Source organism: Castor canadensis, chromosome 7 (genome assembly GCF_047511655.1).
Source record: "Castor canadensis chromosome 7, mCasCan1.hap1v2, whole genome shotgun sequence".
Lineage (NCBI taxonomy): Eukaryota > Metazoa > Chordata > Mammalia > Rodentia > Castoridae > Castor > Castor canadensis.
Window position 1 is genome coordinate 75,576,411 of NC_133392.1, and position 14,000 is coordinate 75,590,410.

Consider the following 14,000-nt stretch of genomic DNA (forward strand, 5'->3'; position numbering starts at 1 on the left):
ATATGTCAACTTATTTGGAGTCCAAGGTGGCAAATTAAAGTGTAGCAACAAAAACTACTACACATAAAAACCCACCATGTACAGAATTAAAAGATGTGACAAACCAAAATAAAACTCCATTGTTCTATAAAATAATGCAGTAAGCAAAAATCTATAATGACAAGTGGGTAAAGGATATGAGTAGGCAAGACTCTTAACAAAAGGTAACAAAACAGACAATAAATCTATAAAAAAGTTGCTAGTAATTGGAGACACACAGGTAGAATGATGATAGATTCTTTTTTTTTTCTTGAAAGAAACTGACAGATAAATGGGGGGTGGGGGGTGGGGGGTGGGGAGGCTGGTGGAGTGGCTCAGGTGATAGAGCACCTACCCAGCAAGCATGAAGCCCTGAGTTCAAACCCCAGTGCCGCCAAAAAAACAAAAAAAAGCATCCACTCATAAACTGTTGGGAAAGTAATTGGCAGATTTTTTTCTGAGATCACCTGATAATGCATATAAAAGAGTTTGGGATACTTTTGGCTCATTAATTATACCTGTAGGATTTTGTCATGGCTGCATAAAGATGTACCTAAAATGTGTTTATCATAGTATTGTTTATAATAGTAAAAATTCGTAAAGAGTGTACCAAAATAGAGAACTTATTATGATTCTAGTATGTCTGTGCAATGGCACATTATGCAATTAAACAGTATAAATTAACCCTTAACAAAATGTAAAATATGTATTTGATATATTAAGCAAAAATTGAATAAATCCAGAACAACTAGTTGTCCACTGAAATGCTAACTGTGGCCTAGGGACATGGCTCAAGTGGTAGAGCATTTGCTTTGCAAGCCAGAAGCCTTGAGTTCAGTCCCCAGTACCGAGAAAAAGAAAGTTAGCTGTGCTTATTGTAGGGTGCTGAGATTATGAAGCCTGTGTTTATTTATTTATTTAGCTTACCTGTGATTTCAAAATGCTCATTTTCTAAGACAAGGAAGGTTTTTAAAAGCAGGATGGGGTTTTAATCTTCCCCCACTTTGGTGCTGGGGTTTGAACCCCAGAGCTTTGTGTATGCAGGGCAAGCACTCTACTACTGAGCTACTATCCCAGCTCAGCTAGCTCCAAAATAGACTGGAGGAGTGGCTCAAGTGGTAGAGAGCCTGCTTTGCAAGTGTGAAGCCCTGAGTTCAAACCCCAGGCCCACCAAAACAAAGAAGAAAGCAAGACCTAACTATATAAGAAATTGAAAGGTGTGACAAACAAGTGAGCAAGGGATATGAGCAGGCAAGACCATAAGAGGTAATACTTATTTATATGTATATTAAATATGTATAATATGTATTTATAATATATATTTATATATATAATATTAAGAAATTAAGGAGGAAAATGGGTGTAGAGAAGAAATCTTTTGTTTATAACTTTAATGTTGAATTTACTGTTATATAAGATGATTATTTGGCAAAAAACGTCTGTGCTACTGTGATTTAAAAATTAGGCTTATTATTAAGAGAATTAAAAATAGTAACTACTTTTTCTAAATGGTTTTTTGTTGTTCTGGAGAAGTTAGCTAAGTAAGTGTTGAAATATGTCCATTTAAGTTAAAGAAATTAAAGAAAGTTTTGTAGATATCAAAATAAGAATTTGCTATTCTATAAAGCAGTTGGTTATGATAAATTATGACTGTTTAGGAGACCAAGAAGTCATTAGAATTTCTTTTTTTGTGTGTGTGGTACTGGGGTTTCAACTCAGGGCCTACACCTTGAGCCACTCCACCAGCCCTTTTTGGTAAAGGGTTTTTTCAAGATCGGGTCTCGTAGAACTGTTTGCCCGGGCTAGCTTCAAACCACCATCCTCCTGATTTCTGCCTCCTAAGTTGCTAGGATTATAGGTGTGAGACACTGGCGCCCAGCTTAGAAAAAATATTATTAAAATCATCTCTAGCTGCGCAGTGCCTGTAATTCCAGTACTTGGGCATTGGAGGTAGGAAGAACCAGAGTTTGAGGGCTACCTAGCAAGAACCTGCTCTGGAAAAAGAGGAGAGAGGAAGAGGAAGAGAAGGGAAAAGAAGAGAGGGGAAAGAGAAGGAAAGGAAAGCAGAGAAAAAAGAAAAGAAATATATGCATCATTCTTATCCATTTATTGTAAGATAACATTCATATTTTGTCTCTTCATACCCAAATACTTTACTGATAAACGTTGTATTTAACTGATTTGATTAGGTTAATATGTTTAATATGATTCTAGACTTTTTTCTTTTTGTTGACTTTTTGCTTTTGTTTTTGTTTAAGATTGTATTTGGGAATTTAAATATCTTTTAGTTCGGTACAATTGTGTACTAGAAAACATAGAATTGCATACAACACCATGGTCATCCTGTGAATGCCTGTTTGATGATGATATAAGGGCAGTTACATTTAAAGCAAAATTTCAAAAGAGTGCATCATCCTCCATGGTCAAGATGTCAGACTTAGCAACCCACCTAAAGGATAAGCATTCAGGTAAGATCTGTACCTACATAAAAAGTGTTTAGTTTTAATATGAGGAAAGAAGCTATCATTTGTGAGAAATGTATAATAAATATAAAATAAAATATAGGTCTTTGCAAATAGCTCAACCAGATACTGAAAACTTCTTAGCTTTCTGTCTCCAATCCTTTGAGATTAATTTGTAATTATTAGGGATTGCTTTAAGTATTTTTCAGGCATAATTACAGCAGCTCATCATTTAATAGTCCTTTTTCTTCCAAGTTAAATATGTCAATGTGGAATAAATAGGTAAATTATATGGTAGATGAATGCTTAACCTTTCAAGAAACTGCTGAACTGTTTTCTAAAGTGGTTGTACCATTTTTTTTTTCAAATTTCAGTGGGATTAGTTTTAAGTCCAGTGGTTGTATCATTTTATATTCCTACCCATAGTATATGTAAGTTCTGATTTCTACACATCCTGGTTAACATTTGGTGTGGACATTTTAAAAAAATTTAGTCACTTGTCAGCCAAATACTCTACCAAAGGTCTGCTTATTTATCTTATATTTTGTAACCTTGCTAAACTCACTAAGCTCAATAGTGAATCTTCTGTAGATTTGAATGTTCTATGTAGAGCTTGATTACTTCCTTTCAAATGTGATGCTATTTATTTATTTTTCTTCCCTTGCTGTACTTGGTAGTTCCTCCAGTGTAATATTGAAAGAAAAAAAAAGTTGTGAGAGTGGACATTTGGACATTCTTACCCTATTCATGATGGTAGGGAGAAAGCATTCATTCTTTCATTAGTAAATATGATGCTGGCTGTAGATTTTTCACTGGTTTCTTTTATCAAGTTGATGAAGTTGTCTTAGATTCATAGTTAACTGAAATTTTTAATCAGAAGCTTGTGTTAGATTTTATCAAATGCTTTTTCTACATGTATTGAGATGATCATGTAGTTTTTCTTTTTAACCCTGTAATAAAGCTATTTATATTTGTTGATTTTTTTTTTTTTGTCAATACAAAAAAAGACCTTGATTGAACTCAAGGTCTTGTTCTTGCTAGGCAACCTCTCTACCACTTGAATCATGCCCTAGTCCTTTTGTTTTTTAGCTTGTTTTTTAGTTTGTCCTGAGTTGGCCTTAGACAAAGATCCTCCTACCTCTGCCTCCTGAGTAGCTAGAACCACAGGCATACAGCAACATGCCAGGCTCTCTGATTTTTTTTTTTTTTTTTGAGACAGGGTCTTTTTTTTTTAAACCTTTTTATTAGTATATGATAGTTGTACAGTGGTTTTCATTGTAACATTTCCACATGTACATACCATGTACCCCACCATTATTCTCCCTTAACCGCATTCACTGTTCTTAAAATGACTGAAGGTTTCAGGGCTTCATACACGTATAAAAAGTATATCAGCTATATTCACCTTCCTTTACCCTCTTCATTCACCTTCCTCTTCCCACTAGTACCCTCCCCCTAATGTTACTTATTTTATTTATTTATTTTTAATGTTATTATTATTTTTTTATTTTTATTGTATTCATATGTGCATACAATGTTTGGGTCATTTCTCCTCCCTTCCCCCACCCCCTCCCTTACCCTCAATGTTACTTATTTTATATTCTTGTCCTTCATTGTTTAAGTTTATGTTCATTCTTCAGGAGGATTTTGCCTTGGTATTTTACCTGTAAATATATTGTTCTTTAATCAGTTTAACCCCCTCTATTACTCTTCCTTACCCTTTGTCCTCTACCCTGTATTGTTCAACAGGTTTCAGTGTGTTTCATTTTGCCTTGTTCCTATACAGGTGCGATGTATTTCAATTTTATTCACTCTCTTCTCCTTTCCTTCCTCCCCTAATCTCCTCAAATAGTCAGGGTCTCTGTATCCAAGGGTGGTCTGGAACTTGCTATGTAGCCCAAGCTGACCTTAAACTCCTAATCTTCCAGCCTCAATCTCCTGAATGCTGGGATACAGGTGTGTGCCAGTATGCTTGGTACATTGATTAATTTGTTTGAATGTTAGACCAACTTTGCATTCATGGGATAAACCAAACATCGTCATGATATATATTCTTTATTTCTTTCTATTGTGGTGCTGGGAATTGAACCCCAAACCTTGTGCATGCTAGGAAAGTGCTTTACCACAGAGCTACATCTTTAGCCCTTATACATCCTTTTAATATATTGTTGGGTAAAATTTGCTAATGGTTGTTAAGAATTATTTATGTCTATGTTCATGAGGGAAATTTGTAGCTTTTTGTTCTTATAATGTCTTTTTCTGGTCTGGTGATTGAAGTAATGCTTACACGATGAGTTGGGATGCAGATCCTTCTCTTCAATTTTCTGGAAGATTTTTTTTAAGAATGAGAATGGTTTCTTCCTTAAATATTTGGTAGAATTCTTCAGTGAAGCCGTCTGGGTCTGAATTTTTTTGTGTATGGTGTTGGGATTTGAACTCAGGGTCTTGAGCTTGCTAGACAGGAGCTCCACCACTTGAGCCAGGTCACAAGCCCATGAAAAAAATTTTAATTAAAATGTTTTAATAACAAATTCTATTTCTTTAATAGATAGAAGGCTATTAAGGTCATTTACTTTCTGAGTGAGAGCTGGTAGTCTATTTATGGTCTTCAAGAAATGTGTTTATTACATATAATTTGTTGGTTTAACAAGAAAAAATTATTGGCATAAAGTTATAATATTCTCTTACTATCCTTTTTGATAGTGATAGAATTTATAATGATACTGATCTTACCTGATACTACTAATTTGCATTTTCTTCTCCCTTTTTTCACTGATTTGGTAAGAGGTTTATCAGTTTTATTGATCAAACAACCACCTTTTGGTTTCACTTTTCTGTTTTTCTGTTTTGTGATTGATTTCTGTACTGGTCTGTATCATTTATTCTCCTCTGAGTATTTGGTTTTTTTCTTATTATTATTTAAGCTGGAAATTGAAGTCATTGGTATGGGACTTTTCTTTTTTTCCAGTGTAGATCTTTAATGCCACAAATTTCCCTCTAAGTGAAGCTTCTGAGATCTCTAACGTATGCATTATGAGATTTTCTACTCTAGCGTGCGTGAAAGGCACTATTCCCAGCTCTGTGACAATTCTAGGGACTAGTCCATCTTTTTGGGTGATTTTTTTCCTTGGCCTCTGGTCACATGTTCTGGTCAGCACATACTTAGCCAAATTGTCCTAGAGACCCCAGACACCAGTCATCTCGTTAGCATATGAAAGATACTGTTACCTCTTTGGAGATTCCAAGGGTTTTAGAAACTGTGCCAGAAACCAGAGACAAAAACTGAATATTTATTTATTTATTTTTATTATATCACAAGGTGGGAATATAAATTTAATCTTTTACTTCACTTTGGCCAAATGCCAGATTAAAAGCTTACTTGTGTTAATATACGTATGGCTGTTTTCCAAGATATAATTGTAAGTAAGCATTGTTACACCATAAAACTAAGCTAAGGAGATTGCAAATAGAAAATAAAAACACTTGTTAAAACCCCAGCTTTTGGGCTGAAGGAGTGGCTCAAATGGTAGAACACCTGTCTGGCAAGTGCAAGGCTATAAGTTCAAACCCCAATACTGCCAAAAACAAACAAACAAACAAAACAAAATGAAACAAAATCCCTTTTACTTGGGCACCATGGTGCACATTTGTAGTTCTAGCTACTTGAAAGGCAGGATGATTACTTGAGCCCAGGAATTTGAGGCTAGCCTGAGCAACATAGCTAGACCTCATCTCATAAAAACAAAACAAAAGCATCTTTTAGTTGAATAAAGAGATTTTATTCGCAGAAAAAAACTTCATGGACTGGGGATGTGGCTCAAGTGGTAAAGCGCCTGCCTAACAAGAGTGAGGCCCTGAGTTCAAACTCCAGTACCTCAAAAACAAACAAAACAAACAAACAAAAAGAACTTCATAAACGTAGTTCTAGATGAGGCTTTTACCAATGCTAACAGTTAATAATATTTTTTTCTTTTGGTGGTTCTGGGGTTTGAACTCAGGATCTCATGCTTGTTAGGCAGGTGCTCTACCACTTGAGCCATTCTGCCACTCCTTTTTTTGAGTTCAGTATTTTTGAGATAGGGTCTTGTAAATTATTTGCCTAAGCTGGCCTCAAACCTCAATCCTCCTGATCTCTGCCTTCTGAGTAGCTAGGATTATAGGTGTAAGCCACCTGTGCCCTGCTTATAAGCTTTTATATATATAATTTTTATACCACTTTCAAAATGGAAATTACTTGTTGTTAGAATGTAAGAGGCATAGAAGAGGCTAGAAGACAGCTCAAATGCCAGCACAGGATTTATTTGGGAAGAAACCCTGCAGAGGGGGCCCATTGCAAGAGAGCTGCAGCCCACAGCCTCTTACAGACTTGGAGTAGATATAGGGGAGTGGTCTGGAGGGAAATTTTGCTGGATAGGGAAATTTTTCCGGAGTGAAGTTAACAATTGCTAGGGGAAACTAGAGGAGATAAGTAGTAATTAGGTGGATAAGTTGGTCAGCTCTGGACTCCCTGGTGAGGTGACAGCTTGTCATTTCCTTGAGGCTAGATGTGGTCCTTCCAGTGAGTGGTGAGGTGTCTCCAGTAAGCTGCCTGCGAGGGTGAGGGTTTGATCCCTACATGGTTTCCCTTTTGTTTACCGTAACACTTGTGACTCAGAAGACTCTAGATTTATACTAAATCTTGGGTAATGTTATAGTGTCATATAAGTTCCTTAAACCAGTTTCAAGGTTATATATACTATCTGTCTCTCATCCTTAACAGTCACACAGAGCTGGTTACAAGAAGGAATGCCAACTGGGCTCTGGTGGCTCACACCTGTAATCCTTGCTACTTGGAAGGCTGAATTGGGAGGATCAAGGCTCAAGGCCAGCACAGGCAGGAACCAGATGGTCCTCTGAAACTGAGCTGAAATATCTTTCCTCCTTGACGTTGTTCATGTCAGATGTTTCATCACAATGATGAAAAAGTAACACAAGAATGAAAAAACTTCAAGGTTTAAAGAAACCTTTAATCTAAGTATGGAGAGGAGGAAGAGCAGTGCTCATTGACCTCCCTAGTATATAGAAGAGCAAAGATAAATTAGGAAAAAAAAGTAGGTCTGGCAGATAGCAGACTATCTGGGGAACCATTAGTCAGTGAGCATGCTTGAGGTTCCAGTGAGTCATATGAGAAGCCTTTTTCTTTTCCTTTTTTTTAGGTTAGAACTCAAATAAATCTTCACTCAGTTGCTGGCAGATCCTTTGTTAGAGTCCAGACTCAGTATAGAAGCCATAAGTGAGATTCTTTATGAAGGGATGAAGACCAAGAGCAAGATTTCATTGTAGACTTCACAATAAGTGACTATGAAGCAACCAGATCACTAGCCATGTCTGTAAATTAAAGTTATCATTTGGCTCCAATAATTTACAATACTTTTTGTTTTATAGGAGTGGTTCTGATTAGAGCCAAGATTTTAGAGCTGGTATTCCCTGTTGCAGCTCAGAAGATAGTTCTAAGTGCTCACAGCTCTCTGAAGAGTATCTTCTCCTGTCTTCCCAACATGATATTTACTGGCTGTGCAAAATGTGGATTGGAACTAGAAACAGATGAGAACAGGATCTACAGACAGTGCTTTAACTGTTTGCCCTTTGAGAGGAAAAAAATATACTATAGGTAAGGAAATGAAGCAAGCCAATTTGATGAAAATATTTATTAATATAGAAGTAGAGATGACTAAAAATTTACAATATCAACTCTTACTTTATAATAAGAACTAACTGGAAGCTCTGGCAAGAGAGTAAAAATTTTCCCAAGTGACAAATAGCTGTTTTTGGAAAGGGGCAGTAGTGTGTATTGAACTCCAGGCCTCATACTTGCTAGGAAAGTGCTCTACCACTTGAGCCATGTCCTAGTCCACAAATAGTTATTTATGAAAGCAAAAGTTTGCCAATCATGGTATAAGAATTTTTTACTTGGGAGATTTTTTTTTGAGACAGGGTCTTAACTGTAGCCATGGCTGACCTCTACCTTGTGACCCTCCTACCTCAGCTTCCCAAGTGCTGAGATTACTGATGGGCGCTACCACACCCTGCTATAGTCAGCATTCTATCATGGCTTACTTCAAGAAAATTTACAGACACATAGTCCATAAACCTTACTTCTGTTTACAAATATTTATGTTTGTTATAAGTAAGTGGATAGATTTTGCTATTATTTTATACATTGCTTTTGTAACAAAGAAGATTGAATTATGATGCCTGCTATATAACAGACATAATTAATTAAAGTTGACTTCTTATCAATAGTTAAAGGCATCAAAACTATGCATATGTGACTGTTTTATACAGAATCTGTTTTGAAACAGTATCTGCCCACGTAACCCAGGTAGGCGGTGAACTTACGATCCTCCTACCTCAACCTCCTGAGTGCATGTAGGTAACTTATTTTATGTCATCTCAAATGTTCCTATTCAATATAATTATTTAATGTGTACCAGCTTTTTTGGTGTTTCAATGGGGCTTGAACTCAGGGCCTCAGGCTTGCTGGGCAGTGCTCTACCACTTGAGCCACTCCACCAGCTCCTATAATTACTCATCTTAAAGCTGTGATAGAACATCAACACCATCTTTAACAAGGTTTCTACAGGATGTGTATTCAGAATATTGGTTTTTGGGACATAGGAAATACATTGCATTTTTTTGTACAGAAGTAAAGAAACCAACAGGTTAAACCCCTGGCCAGAGAGGAAGCAGTATGGTGCTTGGTCTCTAAAGAGCTTCTAGATGAGGTGTGGACTGGGACTGCAGCTGTCTAAAGGCTTGGCTACATCCGTTTCTAAAGCTACTCGTTGACATGACTGGAAAGTTGAGCTCCTCTTTGCATGGGTCTCTCATCCCAGTGCAAGCCGGCCAAAAGAGAGTACCAAGGGGAAATCCTTTTTAAGACCTACTCTCAAAAGCCACCTGGTATCACCTCTGCTATTCCTCTGTTTATGAGCCTGATTCTAAATCTGTTCTCAATTTATTTTTGGCAGGCCGGCTTTAATGACAATAGCAGATGGAAGATGTAACGCTCGCATCCATGTAGGATCAAAGTTGATGGAGAAGATTCTTCTCAACATTTCTCCAGACTGCCTCAACAGAGTGATAGGTAGTATCCTAACACACAACCAAGAGGTTGCTCTTTGTGAAACCATTCGTTCAGGAATATAGGTGGAATAGAAATTGGAATAGAAAGAACAATACGCTGTAAATTAAGTTCTTTTCTGTGAATATAGAAGCAGAAGGATAATTTACCTTGAGTGAAATATAAGCTATGTAAGGCTTGCTCTACATTCTCTTAGTATGTGACTAGAAGGAAGCACCTCATCTCTCTTTTAACCCAAATTCCCAATGGGTCAGCAAAACACTAGGGCCCTAGTTTTGTAATAGTTCAACAAATGAATGTGTAACACCATGTGTATGAAGATATTCCACTGTCAGTGGAATGAATTTTGTAAGGTCTCCAGGATCCAGGTGCCAGGGACAGCCAGTGGCTGAGAACAAAGTGAATATATCCTACCTGTCAGTTGATCAAACTCCATACCTGTCCTCATCGGGCTCAGACTAGATTAGCAGATAAGCTAATCTAGTTCTTTTGTTTGTCTTTCTCTTAATAGTGAATTATTTTCCTGCTTTTTGGGTACTTAGTAATTTTTGTTTGAATGCTGAACATTGCATACAGCACAGTACAGACTGGTAAACAGTATTTGTATCTGGAAGTGGGCATGTCTCCTCTCCTAGACTTTTTCTGGGGGTGAGGGAGGCAGGGTAGAGTCAGCCTTGTAGATGTTGAGTTGGGTTCAGGTTTTGCTATTCCTGTGGTTCCCTTCAGGTCACCACTCACCTCAGATTCCTTGAGTTTCAGGGATGGGGAGTAGATCTCTGCAAGTCTTGCTATGCTGTCAACTTTTGCCTTTCTCTCTGCACCTGGACCTCACAGTGAGCCTCTCCCCATGTTTGTTTTAAAATTGACATTTAGTGATTATACATATTATAGGGTACGATATAATATTTTGATACTTGTTACAATGTGTAACGATCAAATCAGGGCAATGAGCATTTCCATAACTTCAAACACTTACTGTTTCTTTGTATTGGGAATATTCATAATTCTCTGTTCTAACTACAGTCATGCATCAGTTGATAATAGGGCTACATTCTGAGCAGTGCATCATGTGTGAACATTATAGAGTGTACCTACAGAAACTACAGGCTATAGGTCAGTCACTCAATGTAGCCTTGGATGAAATTGGGAAACCTGGTAAACACAAGATGGATGAGGCTGCTGCAGGTGTAACATAGCACACTGTTTTACAGTATACTTTTTTATATTTAGAGGGAGTACAGTGTAAAATAAGTTAAAGTGTAGTATGATAAGTAAATCAGTAACATAGTTGTTTATCATTATTATACCCTGTAAAAAATTGTATGTACTATACTTTTATACAAGTGGCAGCACAGTGGGTTTGTTTACACTAGCATTGTCACAAACACGTGATGAATGCATTAGATAATGACATCATGGTGGCTACATTACTGAGCAGCAGGAATTTTCAGCTCATTACGGTCTTAAGGGACCACCATCAGAAGTGCAGTACCTCATTGACCTTATGTGGCCTATGACTGTCTTTTGAACCTCTCCATGTTCTTGCATGTACCCAAGTTGTTCAGGCTTCTGTTGGTTGTTATTTGGTGTATCCTTGCCTGGTGGGGGAGAGCAGGATCGACTCTCTTGTATTCTGGTCTTAGAAGACAAAGTCTTCCTGGGTGTGGCACTTCCTCTGTGGGCCTGTCCCTTCAGCCATGGCAGCCAGTCTCTGCCTTGAGTCTTTGGTGGGTCTGGTGTGGTCTTGTCCCTCCCCAGCGATAAGAGACTACTAAGGGTCTTGTCCCTCCCTCAGGGTTAGAAGGATTTTTTTTACCTTTCCTCCATCTGCTTTATGTTCTCATCTAAGGTGACAGAATTTGCTGCCTTTTCTTCAACAGTTAGGGCTTTTGTTCCTTCGCAGAGGCACAGGTATATTCTGTACTTTCCTTCCCTCCTCTTGGAAGATTTTTCTGATGCTTTGCCTGGCTCCAGGATTGTGAACATCTGGCAGAAGCAAGAAGAGCAGCTGGGAATGCCCTGCATCTGTGTGTCCTGGCTTTTAGCCAAATAACACATTGAAAGGGTGGACCTGCCTTCTTCCTAAGCCTTGCCTGCACAGGACCTGAACTCCTGCCCCGCTCTACCTCCGTGGAGGCACCTGTCCTCCCTGTGCTACTTCTTGGATGCTATCCAGACTCGCTTCTCTTATGGGTTCAAAAATGATGATTTTGTAGTTTACATTTTCCTAATAATTTTTATGGTGAGAGATGTAATCTTTTCAGCTTTTAACTTGCTAAGTTGAAGTCTGATTGTTTTTTAAATCACTTTGTTTCATATTGTGGGTATTCTTTATGTATTTTCAATCTTATTTCTTCATTTTTTACATAGTGTAAATTAGTCATTATTTCTCAGAGAAGCATCATTCTTATATCAATATACTTCTGTGCCTTGTCCATTCCTGAGACAAATCATACTTCTTTGACATTAATGAGATTGTAACCACAAATGAAAACGTCATTGTTATCAGACATTATCACCAGTGCTGATTCTTTTTAGATTATCACAGTGAAAAAACAAAAATTTTAAATTATTGTAGAGAATTCTCATACTTCCAAAAACACATGAGTGGCTCTTCCAGGATACTAGAGAAGCAGTTCAAGAAAAACTCGTGGTTTTTAATGATGGGAGGGTGCAGTATAAAGCATGGTGCTCTGCTAGTCTGGCAATGAGCATCCTGTTAAATAACTTGGTTAGATGTCTTTAAAAAATAGGCAGAAGATAGAACAAATGCAAAACAATTTTAGTATTTTTAATTATCAAGATTAGGTATTAATTAAATAACTGATGAAAGATCCTTTTCTGTTAAAAAAAAAAAGTTAGGCGGATTGGCATTGTAATCCAAAAATCTGAAATCTGAAATACCAAAATCTAAAACTTTTTGAGTGGCAATGTGACCTTCAAGTGGAAATCCCATACCTGACCTCTTGTGATGGTTGCAGTCAAATGCAGGTACATTGAACATATTGCATGAAATTTCCTTCAGGTAACATATATATAAGATGTACACGAAACATAAATGAATTTCATACCTAGACTTGGCTCTCATCTCAAGATACCTCATTATCTTGGCAATTATTCTAATCCTCCCAAAAAATCAAAAATTTAAAACACTTGTGTCCCAAGCTTTTTGACTAAAGGATATCCAATGTGTGTATGTACATTGAACTGTGATGAAACTATAGACTGGATAAATATGAGTCCATTTCTGATGTGGACGCACTCTTGTTTCAGTGCTTACCAACACTAATCTCAGTTCTTCACTATGTTCAGAAGTTGATGGTTCTGCCAGAACAGGAGCTGCTGTCAGTCTGAACCAGGTGTTGACTGGGCCTGCTTTTCCAGTTCAGTAGTAATCACATGCCATCTTTCTAGACTACCTTTAGCAACTTGAAACTAGAAAGAAAGGACAAGAAATTTAAAATGGGCGTGAGACTTGGGGAACCGAGGGAAATAGTGAAAGGCTTCAGAGTGTATTTCTGTGATGCTGGAAGCGGTATTGAGTGCTCATTGTATGCTTTGTTCCTCTTCAGTGCCTTCCTCTGAGATCACCTATGGGATGATTGCCGCAGACCTGCTCCACTCTTTGTTGGCAGTCAACATAGAACCTTGTGTGTTGAAGATTCAGAGCCTTTTTGTGCTAGATGAAAACAGCTACCCATTGGAACAGGATTTCTTCCTACTGGATTTCTATATTGACCCTTGCAAGGCATAGATCTAAGCCCTTTTCTGAGCCCAGATGAGGCAAATGGAAGCATTCCCAGAAAGAAGTACTGAAATGATTTGTCTTAAAAATAAATGAATGGCAGGACTTTGCTCTGGATTTTTAAAATAAATAAATATATTTTATTAGCACAATAGAATTGTGGTAAATATATAAATTTAAACTTTTATTTCTTTAAAGAAAATTCTGTGGAGTTTTATGTGTTACTTCTTGTTGGTCTCTTCCTTTCTTTTGGAGAAATGATCTAGCAATAAGGGCAATGTGTAACAGCTCTCTATGAGTTAGAGGGAGTCCCTTATTTATTCACTATATTCAGTCCCTTCTACTTTCAAGGCATTACATTAAGACATTCCCTCAGACATTGCTATTCTGATTCATAATATTCATTATTCATAAATGCTGCATGTTTTCTTATTTCTACCTTAATGAGTTAATAATATTAAATAATTTTCTTTTTTGGCACTACTGGAGTTAGAACTCAGGGCTTCACACTTGCTAGGCAGGTGCTCTACCACTTGAGCCAGGCCACAAGCCCTGGTTTTTTTTTTCTTTTTCTTTCTTTCTTTCTTTTTTTTTTTTTTTTTTTTTTTTTTTTTTGTGTGTGTGTGTGTGTAAGGTAATTTTGAGATAAGAT

The 14,000-nt window shown here is 37.2% G+C and overlaps 1 protein-coding gene across 11 annotated transcripts in view; it reads left to right on the forward strand.

Moving 5' to 3' along the window:
- Window positions 1-13,518, forward strand: part of Shld2 (shieldin complex subunit 2) — an 89,291-nt gene extending 75,773 nt beyond the window's left edge. For all 11 annotated transcript variants that reach the window (XM_074079351.1, XM_074079342.1, XM_074079346.1 and 8 more), the window contains 4 exons: window positions 2,277-2,486; window positions 7,905-8,130; window positions 9,491-9,606; window positions 13,176-13,518. In XM_074079351.1, coding sequence (XP_073935452.1) covers window positions 2,277-2,486; window positions 7,905-8,130; window positions 9,491-9,606; window positions 13,176-13,357 — 734 coding nt within the window. In that variant the 3' untranslated portion in view covers window positions 13,358-13,518. The remainder of the gene's footprint in view (window positions 1-2,276; window positions 2,487-7,904; window positions 8,131-9,490; window positions 9,607-13,175) is intronic.
- Window positions 13,519-14,000: the final 482 nt, after the last annotated feature.